The 13,812-nt window shown below is 37.8% G+C and overlaps 1 protein-coding gene across 2 annotated transcripts; it reads right to left on the bottom strand.

The window, feature by feature from the left end:
* Window positions 1–1,086: 1,086 nt before the first annotated feature.
* CLXN (calaxin) lies at window positions 1,087–13,556 on the bottom strand. 2 transcript variants are annotated; one of them, XM_045979231.1, is made up of 6 exons: window positions 13,499–13,556; window positions 5,535–5,693; window positions 4,709–4,813; window positions 3,877–4,028; window positions 3,480–3,584; window positions 1,087–1,146 (listed from the first exon to the last, which is right to left on the bottom strand). In XM_045979231.1, exons 1-6 carry the CDS (start codon window positions 13,554–13,556, stop codon window positions 1,087–1,089), a joined length of 639 nt encoding a protein of 212 aa, XP_045835187.1. The 2 variants fall into 2 exon arrangements, with proteins under 2 accessions (XP_045835187.1, XP_045835196.1); XM_045979240.1 differs by lacking the exon at window positions 5,535–5,693.
* Window positions 13,557–13,812: the final 256 nt, after the last annotated feature.

Here is a 13,812-nt window from a genome sequence, read left to right as displayed (position 1 = left end):
GTAGCTACAGGAAACCAAGTAGGTCCCGTCTTTCTCATGTTGCATCGAAAGCCTACAGGCACCTGCTAGATGGAGGAAGCAGTTCTGTCCTCAGGACTTCATTGCTTGTGGGACATGATGTGATGTGTTTCCTGTTAAGGGGTACCTGAGGGGATTCCAAGAGGTCGGGGGTGACACCGAGGTGGACCCAGTCAGGGTGATGGGGACAAGGAGTGGGGCTGAGGTGGAGAGAGGCAGGAAGTTGGGGAAGACAGGGGGTTGCGAAGCCAACTGCAATGGGGTGGAGAGCATTGGAGTGACTCCAGAGATAGACTGAAAGCTATGGCCACATAATCCATTATTTACAAAAACAGCACTTTCTTTCTCCTCTGATCAGCAAGAATTTGGATTTATCTGGTAGCACTTTGTACTTTTCTATCCACAATGTTTACTGGGGACCCATTCTGGGCAGAGGACTCTGCTAACTGCTGTGACAGACATAAAGACGGGTGTAGGGACCCCTGCCCTCAGATGCTTACTGTTTATGCAGATTATTCTGGCAAGATTTCAAACAATAATATGCATTATATTGAGGTAGGTATACATCGCTTTCAGCTTTCTGAATGTCCCTCAATGCCTAGCAGACAGGTATTTATGTGCGAAATGTCACTGTTATTCTTTTTTAAGTGCTGTCTTCATTATTTACTGTTCCAAAGGAAATTAAGCAGTTTCACTGACTTTTAAATGTATACCCAGCATTTTTCTGACATGAAGAATAGTTGCCTCAATAATTCATGATTATGTAATCTCTACTCATTTCATTAATACAAGTGTTTTATGGTAGTTATAAGCTTCAACAAATAGTCTATATGATAAAATATCTGGCAATGTGAACTTGTCTTGCCAAACCCAACATTTAATAGGGGACTTACTGTCTTCCATTTATTTCACTTGCATCTTGCACCATAGTTAAATGATACATGTTGGTGAGCCTCATCCCCCACCTCAAACACAAAATCTGACACCATCTTTCTGAGCTAAGTGGAAAAAATAAACAACATTCATGCACCTATTTTTTTACTCATTTGAGACAACACATTTAGGTATTCATATATCATTGAATTCACTCGGATCTTTGAATACTTGAGCTTCAAATTCCATATGACTCTGTAAAAAATGTGCTCAAATTAGTAAAGACTTCCCCAAAAGGTAAGAAAAACAAATGTTCTGTATGTTTTCTTTATGCTTGAAGAGCCACAAGATAACTGAAGAAGAGTGGGGACCGAGAACTTGTGACACTCATGCATGGTACACTCACAGGTACAGTGCTATGTTCCAACATGACACTTGGTCTGGGGCCACAAAGATGAGTAAGGCACATGACACAGCTCTCTAGGAGCCTCCAGCCTAGTGGCTGGATGGCCAGAAACTGAGTTTAATTCACTGAAGGAAGAGTGTAACAGGGTAAGCATACCAGGGCTCTGAAGTCCAGGAGGCCATGTTATGTCACAGCCAGGCTACTGCTGGAGTGGAGGTGCTTCCTGGAGCCAAGAAGCTGCACTGAGAGGTGGGGTGGGTAAAGGATGTAGTACAGCAAGACAAGAAGACTTCACTTGGAATTTATTAACAAGTAGGGCGTGGTGACCTCAGCAAGAGCTGTTTCAGGAGTATGCTAAAGAAGCCATGGTAGTGTAGGGCATAAATATAGACAATTCTCCCATAACATTTGCTGTGAAAAAGAAAGCCACTGGACAGGAAATAGAAGTAGGTGAGGGATTAAGGTAATTTCTCTTCTTTCTTTCCTTCCTTCCTTTTCCTTTTCATTCTTTCCCATCCATGTGTTAAGACACACAATAAGTAAATGAGTAAATATATTCTATATAATGATAAGAACTATGAAGAAGAAAGAGGCAGTGGTGAGGAGTGGAGGGAGAGGAGTCATTAACACAGTGGATGGCATCTGTGCAGAGACTGAATGGAGTGAGGGTCTGAGGAATGTGAAGGTCTGGGACAGGATGCTTAGACAGAGGCTACTTTAATTGCAAAGGTACCTAGGGAGAACAGCAAGGTGGCTGGAATGTCTCTGGGGCATGACCCCTCCATTGGGAAGGTAGCAGGAGACCATGGTTGGAGAGAGAAAAGGAGGCCCACTGAATAGACTTCAGACACACTAGGGGTTTTAGGGAAGGGAGGGGCATGGCAGCTTCTGTGTTTCCAAATATACTGGATGTTGCGGAGATTAGTCAGTAGGGGACAACAGTAGAAGCAACAGATTTAATGATCTAGGCTGGGTTACTGGGTAGCAGCTTGATTTAGGTTGGCAATCACAGACGTGTGGAAGAGAGGTTATATTCAGGGATATATTTTGAAGGAGTAGCTAACGTAGTAAGTGCTCTAAGAGGGAAATTAAGGGTGACAGGTTTCTGACTAAAACCGAGCGTACAGGAGTGTAATTTATTGAGGCAGGGAAGATGGTGGGGAGTGATTTTTAGGTGAAAACCAAGAGTTTACTGAGATTATCTATTGGCATGTTGAGTAGACAGCTGGAGATTGGGAAGGTAGATAATGGTAATATTTATATATCACATCACTCCACCAACTTAAAATCTTCCAATTAATCTTCATGAGTTTCAAGACAAAATCCAGGCTCCAAGCTCCACTGGCCTTGGCTCTTCTATGCACATCCAGCCTCAAAATCAATCTCATACCACAATGAGTGCTCTTTTAATGTAATATTTGTTTCTCTTTCCCTTTCCCACCCTCATGCATATGCCATTACTTTGCTTAGGTTGCTTTTCTCTATTTTGACCTGGCTAACTATTCTGGCCTAACAACCCAGGTAAGCCTTCCTTGTCTCATCAGCCATTCACCAGTGATTCCATACTGCTGGATTAGATGCCCTCAACTACTGCAACCCTCTACTACACATATCTTTATGGACTTGAGCACCAGGGCATGCAGGATACTCCATAATTGGTGACTGAACTTGGACAACTTGCCTAAACTCTCTGAGCCTCAGTTTTCTTCATCTATAAAATGAAGATTAGTAATACTACATCCTTCATAGGATTGTTAGGGGGATCTAAGGAAGTAATATGGGGCAGCTCTTAAGACATTGCCTGACATAAATGAAGCACTGAACAAGTCATTATTATTATAGTAGTACTTATCACACTGTTGTATAATTATTTTACGTTGGTTTTTCCTAAGAAAATATTAGTCCTTGAATGCAGATATGAAGCCTTTCATCTGTGTTTCTGGAACACATTATGCTTTAATAATTTTTTCTTACATGAATGAATGTAAAAATACCATTAGGCTACAGCAGTATTATGAAATGAACCAGCATTGTTCTTCTTCAGTTGGATTTCTCTACTTAGAAATTATTCTCTGTGGGTGAATGTAATTCTTCTGATCCTTCACTCACCAAACCAAGAAGTCCTGGGTTATTGATCCTACATTATATATTGGTCACTGTTCAGTGAATGTAATATCATTACCTTTGGATCAGGAAGACATGGCCCAAAAGCTTCTAGTAGTAGGGTCTCTTCTCTCACAGCCTGTTCATAGTCTGTGAAAGACAGCTTCCCATCATGGTCATGGTCCTAGGGGATGACCGGCCATGTATCAGTCAACATGTATAATACTTATTGCAAACACAAACTGTCTTTTCATGGTCAAGTTTTTTTTTTTTAATTAATAGGAGAAAGGTGTTGGAAAAATGAGAGACTAAATAATGAAATTGAAAAGAACTTTTATCATTACAATTAAAAAGCACAATATAAGTGTTTTATTTCACCAAGCAGGAAACAGAGAGTTATTACAATTTGAATTCTTATTTCTGTCCCATTCTGGCCTGTAAGTTTCAATATAAAACCCTAAATTTCCCATATTTACCATTTTTTTAAGTGTTATTTCAACCAAATCTTTAATTCCTTCATCAGGGTCTTCTTCAGATGGCTGTTTGAGAAGGCTGTTCTTCAACATATGGAACATTTCCTCCTTTGAAATGAATCCATCACCATTCAAATCAAACACCTCAAAGCAATCTTTTAAAAAAATAACCAATTATGAATTTGATACTATGACTCAGGGATATTTGCTCTGACAAAATGTTCAAGGCCGAGGTCTGTATTGGGAATATTCATGTCAACACTGCAGGACTTAGTGCAATCTGATAGGAAATGCTTAATGTACACTAGCTGAATATGGTCAACAACCCTTAGAAAATGGCTCCTTACACTCACTCAGCTAAGAGTAACCATGCCAAGGAACAATGATTTGACCATTTCATCTTGAAATTCTTGGAAAACTGACTGAAATATGATCCTTAAACAGAGTTCATCAGAATGAATTAAGAATTAAATAAGAATCAGAACACTCTAATCAATGTTCTCTACTTTCATGGTTAATAATTCAGGTAACAATATTTACCTTATGTACATTAATACATAAATCCATATGTACATAGTTAGCATGTATAGTATATGCTTATGCAGTCTTGCTTGGCATGAATTACTCCTCAGAATCTTTTGATTTTCCTTGGTATTAATTTTTTTCAATCTTTATCATTGACTTGAATTTGCTCCATAAAAGAGGCTAATGGAGATTCAAACCAACCAACTGAAAGACAAACCTATTTTACTGGTCTGCTTGGAAGACATGGATGTACATTCTTTAGATATGTTAATCCTAATGTACAAAGCAATAGGGTAACCTGAAATCTTACATTTCATTTTTTCTTCCAAAGTTCCTCGAAGAAATACCGATAATCCATAAATCCACTCTGATACGTTTACACAGCCATCGTTGTCCTTATCAAAACCTCGGAATACTAAGAGAGAAGTACAATGTAATACCTTGCTGCATTTTTGTTCTCAGTAATATATTTACACTGGTGCTACCCACTTTTAAAATGTGGACAAAACTTCAGGATCAGATGGTCTGACATGCTCATTTGACAAAGAAGGAAAATAAGATATAACATTGGAAAACTCTTTTATTTAAACTTTCACATATTCCTTTCATATTTTATGGAAACAAAGTAAATTCTCAGTATCTAAGTACACTAATCAATAATTATCAATATATGAATATATTGATATACTAAATGTGTTGATATGCTAACATAAAATGTATGACTTTATATTTTTCTTACTCAAGAAAAATAATGCTACTATACAATTGATAAAGTTATAACTTAATTTTTATTGAAATAGTTTTGATGATATAAGGAAATTTATGTTTTTTTAAAATTGTTCTTTTCATTATTATATTTACTAAGTAGAAATAGAAATATTTTAGGTTCATGGATATAAAGTAAGGAAAAACTAATTATTTAAGCTGGGCTTTGTTCTTTTCTTAAATACACAGAATAGAGTACATAGAATCACTTCCCTATGACCCTTCTCTCTGAATACACAAATTAATTTTTTATATTCAAGTGAAATTGGGAATTCAGAACATTAAGCTTCCTACCAAGACTGTCCAAACTCCCAATTTTTTTCCCAGTTATGGCTGGATCTGACCCATTTGAATATTGTATGTCTTCTTACCTCTGTCCATAATCATGTCATCAGTCATTCCAAATGTCACATGCAGGATGTTTCGAAATGCATTACGATCTAGCCCAACGGTGGTACCTTGCCGCTCTGTTACTTCTCCCACCAAATTATAAAAAAGATTTATAAGACAGTTTACTTCAAACTTATTAACTGTGAAAAGATAAAATTAAGATATAACAAAAATGCGTTTTAATCTTTAGTTTATTTAAATTTTGCATTAATGAGTTTATAGACAACATGAAGGCCACCAAATATTTAGTTTTTAACAGAAGACTATCCTGTTTTAAGATTCATGACCCTTAATAGAGAGTGACCACTACAAAGTATTCTTCACTAAAATAAGAGAAACAGCCTTACCTCCACACAGGGGTTGAATATTAAATTTAGTCACATTTAGGAAGAAAGTAATATTAGCCCATTTACCTGACTAATGATTGTGGGGCCAGATGCTAAACTTTAAAGGCAGTAGAGGTGCAATTCAAAGCAAGCAAGGTAATGCTTAAGAATGGTAAATCTTCCCCAGCATTTTGATTATAGGCATTTATGAGATTCACAGCTTAACTTCTGCCTGGAAATAGATATCAGACTTCTGAACACTACGCAACAATTTTCACTTCACATCATCAGCCTTAGTCAAATGAATAAGCTGGATTTTGGATATCAGAATCACTTTTTTTTTTTTCAGTAAAGAAGCATTTAACCATATTACAGCACCAATTATAGTTCTTATTGTACATGATGTGAAAATTAATATGCAAGTACTCTGTAGTATTTTGGAGAAAAGGAATTTTTATTTAAAATAGACACACATATGTGTATACTGGTCCATACACATAAATGTATGAAGGGTGTTTATAAGCCCTGAGCTAATTATTTGTGTTCCAATTTTCATTTGAGGTATGTAGGTGGAAGCACTATTGCCTGGCATAAAGGTGAGTTTAAATATGAAGTATAGGTGGAGGATGAGAAAGGTTTTATTTCAAAACACAACAAATTACAGTTCAGTTCAGTACTTCTAAAAACAAGGATGAAACCTGTGTGTGTTTAAAAGGTGAATTGTTTTGTTTTTGGTTTAAATAATCTAAATTTTTAAAATAGAAAAAAATGACTATATTGCAGAAAAAAATAAAATAAAAGAAGACAGCAGATAGGAATGGAGAAATCATGCCTCATCTACAAGTCAAGACAGGCTCAAGTATGATTTCTGGTTTGGTGTATCACATTTTAGGAGGGACATTGAAAATTTGGGGAAATAAGTGATTTAGTAAAAAAACTAGGTTAACACTAGAAAAGAATATAATGGTTATAATTAAAAAAAAAAGCTGTTAGTGGGGAGTTAGGTAAGCCTGGTGGTGTATTAAAGAGGACATGTATTGCATGGAGCACTGGGTGTGGTGTATAAACAATGAATCTTGGAACACTGAAAAAATAAAATAAAAACAGTGTCTGTAGAAAATGGCATGTCAGTTCTTCAAAAAAATAATTAAACATGGAAATACTATGTAACTCAGTGATTCCACTTCTGGGTATATACTTAAAAAAACTGAAAGCAAAAACATATCAATGTTTATAGCAATGTTATTCACAATAGCCTTAAAGGTGAAATCAAGCTAAGTGTCCACCAGTGAATGAATGAACAAGTAACACGTAGTGTATATATACAATGGAGTAAGATTCAGCCTTGAAAAGGAAAGAAATTTTGACCCATGCTACAAGACGGATGAAACTTGCAGACATTTTCCTGAGTGAAAAAAGTTAGAGATAAAAGGACAGATATTGTATGATTTCACTTATATCATGTACTTAGAGTGGTGTGATTCATAGATACAGAAAGTAGAATGGTGGTTGCCATGGGCTGGGGAAGGGGGGAAATGAGAAGTTATAGTTTAATGGCTACAGTTTCAGTTGGGAAACATGAAAAGATGGATGGTGGTAATGGCTCCACAACAAAGTGAATGTATGTAATTCCATAGAGTTGTACACTTAAAATGGTAAATTTTATGTTATATATATTTAACCAAACACACAAATTTCCAAAAGTAAGAGAGTTGCTACTTGTTAAAGAAAAGACTGCATGAAGAATGATGTTCATGTATATGAAATGTTAGCAGTGGGGATGTTGATTAGCCATTTTTCCATCTTGGCTAAAATAAAAATTAAAGAACATTACTTTAATTTATTACCCAAAGGATCCAAAGTTAGCCACAAGAAAGTTTTGTTGTTGTTGTTTTTGTTGTTGTGTTGTTGTTGTTGTTGAAATGTTTCTTAACTTCCAGAATAAAATACTAAATGAAATTAAGGGAAATTCAAGAATGGATTTTCATCTTTTAAAATGGTACATTAGCTGAGCAATCACTTAAGATATTTTTTTTCTCTGAAACTACAGAATTTATCCATTTCATCCTGGTGGGATTATCATCTGGCAACTTAAAAGGAAATTTGACTTTAAGGAAAAGTTTCTCTGTTTTTTTTTTTAATTTTTATTTATTTTTAAAATTTCTTTTAGGTGTTCCAGAATTTGTTTATGCACCACACCCCATGCTTCATGCAATATGTGCCCTATATAATGCTCACCATCAGGCTCACCCAACCGCCCACCCCCTGGCTCTCCAAAACCCTCAGATTGTTTTTCAGAGTCCACAGTCTCTCATGGTTTGTCCCCCTCTTCCGTTTCCCCCAACTCCCTTCTCCTCCCCATCTCCCCATGTCCTCAGTGTTATTTCTTTTTTTTTCTTTTAGAGATTTTCTTTATTTATTTGGCAGACAGAGATGATGAGTGGGCAGAGAGGTGGGCAGAGAGAGAGGAGGGGAAGCAGGCTCCCTGCTGAGCAGAGAGCCCAATGCAGGACTTGATCCCAGGACCCTAGGATCATGACTCGAGCAGAAGACAGAGGCTTTAACCCACTGAGCCACCCAGGTGTCCCCTCCATGTTATTTCTTATGTTCCACAAAAAAGCGAAACCATATGATAATTGAATCTCTCTGTTTGACTTATTTCACTCAGCATAATCTCTTCCGGTCCTGTCCATGTTGATACAAAAGTTGGGTATTCATCCTTTCTGATGGAGGCAAAATACTCCATAGTATATGGTCAATATATATGGGCCACATATTCCTTAACTACTCGTCCGCTGAAGGGCATCTTGTTTCTTTTCCACAGTTTGGTGACTGTGGCCATTGCTGTTATGAACACTGGTGTACAATTGGCCCTTCTTTTCACTGGGGTAAATACTCAGTAGTGCAATTGCAGGGTCATAGCATAGCTCTATTTTTAATTTCTTGAGGAATCTCCACACTGTTCTCCAAAGTGGATGCACGAACTTGCATTCCCACCAACAGTGTAAAGGGTTCCTCTTTCTCCACATCCTCTCCAACACTTGTGGTTTACTGTCTTGTTAATTTTGGCCATTCTAACTGGTGAAAGGTGGTACCTGGTATCTCAATGTGGTTTTGATTTGAATCTCCCTGACGGCTAATGATAATGAACATTTTTTCATGTGTCTGTTAGCCATTTCTATGTCTTCTTTGGAGAAGTGTCTGTTCATGTCTTCTGCCCATTTTTTGATATGATTATCTGTTTGGTGTGTGTTGAGTTTGAGGAGTTTTTTATAGATATTGGATATCAGCCCTTTGTCTGTAATGTCATATCTTCTTCCATTCCATGGGTTACTTCTTTGTTTTGTTGACTGTTTCCTTTGCTGTGAAGGAGCTTTTGATCTTGATGAAGTCCCAAAAATTCATTTTTGCTTTTGCTTTCTTTGCCTTTGGAGACGTGTCTTGAAAGAAGTTGCTGTGGCCATTGTCAAAGAGCTTATTGCCTATGTTCTCCTCTAAGATTCTGATGGATTCCTGACTCACATTGAGGTCTTTTATCCATTTCAAGTTTATCCCTGTGTATGGTGTAAGAGAATCGTCAAGTTTCATTCTTCTACACATAGCTGTCCAATTTTCCCAGCACCATTTATTGAAGAGACTGTCTTTTTTCCACTGTATATTTTTTCCTGCTTTGTCGAAAACTATTTGACCATAGAGGTGAGGGTCCATTTCTGGGCTCTCTACTCTGTTCCACTGGTCTATGTGTTTGTTTTTATGGAAGTACCATGCTGTCTTGGTGATCACAGCTTTGTAGTAAAGCTTGAAATCAGGTAACATGATGCCGCCAGTTTTATTTTTGTTTTCAACATTTCTTTAGCAATTTGGGGTCTTTTCTGATTCCACACAAATTTTAGGATTATTTACTCCAGCTCTTTGAAAAATACCATTGGAATTTTGATCAGAATGGCATTAAAAGTATTGATTGCTCTAGGCAGTATAGACATTTTAACAATGTTTATTCTTCCAATCCAAAAGCATAGAATGGTCTTCCATCTTTTTATGTCCTGAACTTCATAAAATCTATCTATGAAAGACCCACAGCAAATATCATCCTCAATGGGAAAAAGCTCACAGCTTTCCCATTGAGATCAGGAACACGACAAGGATGCCCACTCTCACCACTCTTGTTCAACATGGTATTAGAAGTCTTAGCAACAGCAATCAGACAACAAAGAGAAATAAAAGGTATCCAAATTGGCAATGAAGAAGTCAAACTCTCTCTCTTCGCAGATGACATGATTCTTTATATGGAAAACCGAAAAGCACAGCAATTCAGTAACGTGGCAGGATACAAAGTCAAGGTACAGAAATCAGTGGCTTTCTTATACACTAACAATGAAAATACATAAAGGGAAATTAGAGAATCGATTCCATTTAGTATAGCACCAAGAACCATAAGATACCTGGGAATAAACCTAACCAAAGAGGTAAAGGATCTGTACTCGAGGAACTACAGAACACTCATGAAAGAAATTGAAGAAGACACAATACTCATTCTTCTTGAGTGGTCTAGAATAGACCACATACTGGGTCAAAAATCAGGGCTCAACCCATACCAAAAGACTGAGATTATTCCCTGCATATTCTCAGATCACAATGCTTTGAAACTGGAGCTCAACCACAAGAAAAAGTTTGGAAGGAATTCAAACATGTGGAAGCTAAAGATTACCTTGCTTAAGAATGCTTGGATCAACCAGGAAATCAAAGAAGTACTTAAACAATTCATGCAAACCAATGAAAATGAAGATACTTTGGTCCAAAATCTATGGGATACAGCAAAGGCCTAAGAGGGAAAATACACAGCCATCCAAGCCTCCTTCAAAAAAATTGAAAAGTCCAGAGTACACCAGCTCTTTTTACACCTTAAAGAACTGGAGAATCAACAACAAATTAAGCCAACCCCACACACAAGAAGGGAAATAATCAAGATTAGAGTAGAGATAAATGAGATAGAAACTAGAGATACAGTAGAATGCATCAATGAAAGTAGAAGCTGGTTTTTTGAAAGAATCAATAGCATCAATAAACTGTCGGCCAAACTAATCCAAAAGAAAAGAGAGAAGGCCCAAATTAATAAAATTATAAATGAAAGGGGAGAGATCACAGCTAACACCAAGGAAATAGAAACAATCATCAGAAATTATTATCAACAGTTATATGCCAATAAGTTAAGCAACCTATATGAAATGGATGCATTCCTGGAAAACTATAAACTTCCAAAACTAAAGCAAGAAGAAACTGACAACCTGAATAGACCAATAGCTAGTAACAAGATTGGAATTCCCCAGGGAATCCAACCAAACTTTCAAAGAAGAAATAACACCTGAAGCTCCTGAAGCTGTTTCAAAATATTGAAGCAGAAAGAAAACTTCCAGACTCTTTTTATGAAGCCAGTATTACCCTGATCCCCAAATTAGGCAAAAAGGAGAATTTCAGACCAATATCCCTGATGAATATGGATGCTAAGATTCTCAACAAGATCCTGGCTAATAGGATCAAACAGTGCATTAAAAAGATTATCTACCATGACCAGGTGGGATTTGTCACTGGGTTGCAAGGGTGGTTCAACATTCACAAATCAATTAATGTGATAGAAGAAATCAATAAGAGAAGAGAGAAGAACCACATGGTCCTCTCAATTGATGCAGAGAAAACATTTGACAATATCCAGCATCCGTTCCTGATTAAAATGCTTCAAAGTATAGGGATAGAGGGAACATTCCTCAACTTCATAAAATGTATCTATGAAAAACCCACAGCGAATATCATCCTCAATGGGAAAAAGCTGACAGCCTTCTCTTTGAGTTCAGGAACACGACAAGGATGCCCAATCTCACCACTCTTGCTCAACATAGTATTGGAAAGTTTCTCTGTTTAAAAAAGTTTTTAATTATAATGTCCGTTATTTGTAACTATTTCTATAGAATTTAACCATTAATTATCAAGGTTTTTAAGGCCCACTTAAAAATTTTGATGTAAGGACAAAAAACAAGAGTTGACTATTTTCCTGCCGGTTTTCTTTTTTTTTCCCCCCAATTTTTACTTATTTATTTGTCAGAGAAAGAGAACGAGCAAGCACACCAAGCAGGGGGAGTGGCAGGGAGAGGGAGAAGCAGGCTCCCTGCTGAGCAAGGAGCCCAATGCGGGACTCTCTCCTAACCTGAGTCAAAGGCAGACACTTAACCGACTGAGCCACTCAGGCTCAGAGAATGACTGTTTGCAGTACATTGCATACTTACTGAACAGAGACTAAAACAAATTCAGCATTGTGTATATCAGTTATTGCATTGCTTTTGTAAAATGTTCACTAGATGTTTTAAGAAGATCTAGTCTTTTCCTTGAAATGTAATTATTTTGAGAAAAACACAGTCATGTTGTGAATAGTCAAAAGGTCAATGTATTAAAAGGTAAATGAAAACCTGGCAGGAGGGATGCCTGAACGTGCTCTTAGAATTTCTAAAACGTGCTCTTGGAATTTCATAGGTAACTTTAGAATTGTATTTAGACAGAAACACAGAATTGTACTTGGTCAAGGAACCCAAGATATGGTTAATGAGAAAGATCCTGTCTGATGAGCAAACTTGTAAATTTTGTTGCTGGTTGCAAAACTAATGGCCACTTGAAAAAATAGGAGAATCCATAATCCCAATATCAACTCCATTGTGCAAAGGAAGAACGGGTTTATCATCGTTTTAGAGCTTAAAGGATCTAGTGCCTTCTAGTTGTATTTAGTATCTAATGTGTAAGTGGTGAGATGTTCTCCCTTAGTGAAGTGGCACTGTCTATAAAAGTTATGGTGTGTATAAACATCTGAAACTTCTTAGAAATTCCAAGACCATGTTTTAGAATGTGTGATTGGAGCAGATATCTTTAATAAGTGCTCATTTTGTCACCTGCAAGGTCTCCTTTACCTTGAAACCCCACCAGCAACAGCAAAGCCCATGTCTGGAGTTGGAAGTAGATTCTTTATTGTGTGTTTAGCTTGTGGAACTCTTTGGTCTCCAGACACATTTTCTTTTTCTGAGATACAGGCTTTTGTGCCATTTCAACTCTTTTCTAAGGATGTTCAGCTATTGATAACCATTTTTCCCTTATGGATCTCCTGGTAAGTTTTCAGAACTTGGACCCTGCCAGTGTATTTGCACTAAAAAGAGCTAGAAAGCAGGCATATTTTTGTTGTGCTAGTTTTCTTGAGTCCAGTGGGTTTCAATACATATTTAACATCTATGTCTGAGGCTAAAACCACACATGTTGTGTTAATATATAAATAATGTTTCTATAATGGAAAGGTAAGTTAAGAAGAGGGTTTGAGAAGCAAGTTAGTGCATGTGTGGGAGTGTAGTACTAGATGCCTGGATACCTAAAACTGGTCCTTAAGATCATGGACAAGCATGGGTACCTGGCCAAGGCACTACCTACCATCCAGGGATTCCCTTCCAGACTTCTCTTTAGCAGACATTAAGGGGGCTCCAGGAGCACTCAGACTGGAAGTGGGAAGCAGGCTGAGCAGCGGGCACTTTTACCAGATAGAACACAAGCCCTTCCAGAAACTTCTCATCCAGCACTTGATTCTTACTTACAGTGCTTGCAATTTTTAATTAAGGTGTCCGTCAACTTCTGCAGCTTCTTGCGGTTCATGCCGGCGGTAGGGAATTGGGCAGCGGCGAGTGTCTAGGGACGAGCGGCTAACGCGACCCTTGCTTGCCCTGGGCCTGGGGCAGCTGGGCGGACTCTCCCCCAGTCAACCGGCGCGCGGCCCTAAACTCACAGAGTAGCCATGGCAACGCCTAGGCCGGCTGCCGATTGGCTTCCGGGCGCGCACGCGGGGTGCGTGCGCGCCCTAACACACAACGTGGCCATGGCAACGCCTGGGCCAGTCACCTATTGGCTCCTG

The sequence above is a fragment of the Meles meles genome, chromosome 1 (assembly GCF_922984935.1).
Source record: "Meles meles chromosome 1, mMelMel3.1 paternal haplotype, whole genome shotgun sequence".
Lineage (NCBI taxonomy): Eukaryota > Metazoa > Chordata > Mammalia > Carnivora > Mustelidae > Meles > Meles meles.
This window is presented reverse-complemented; position numbering and strand designations above follow the sequence as displayed.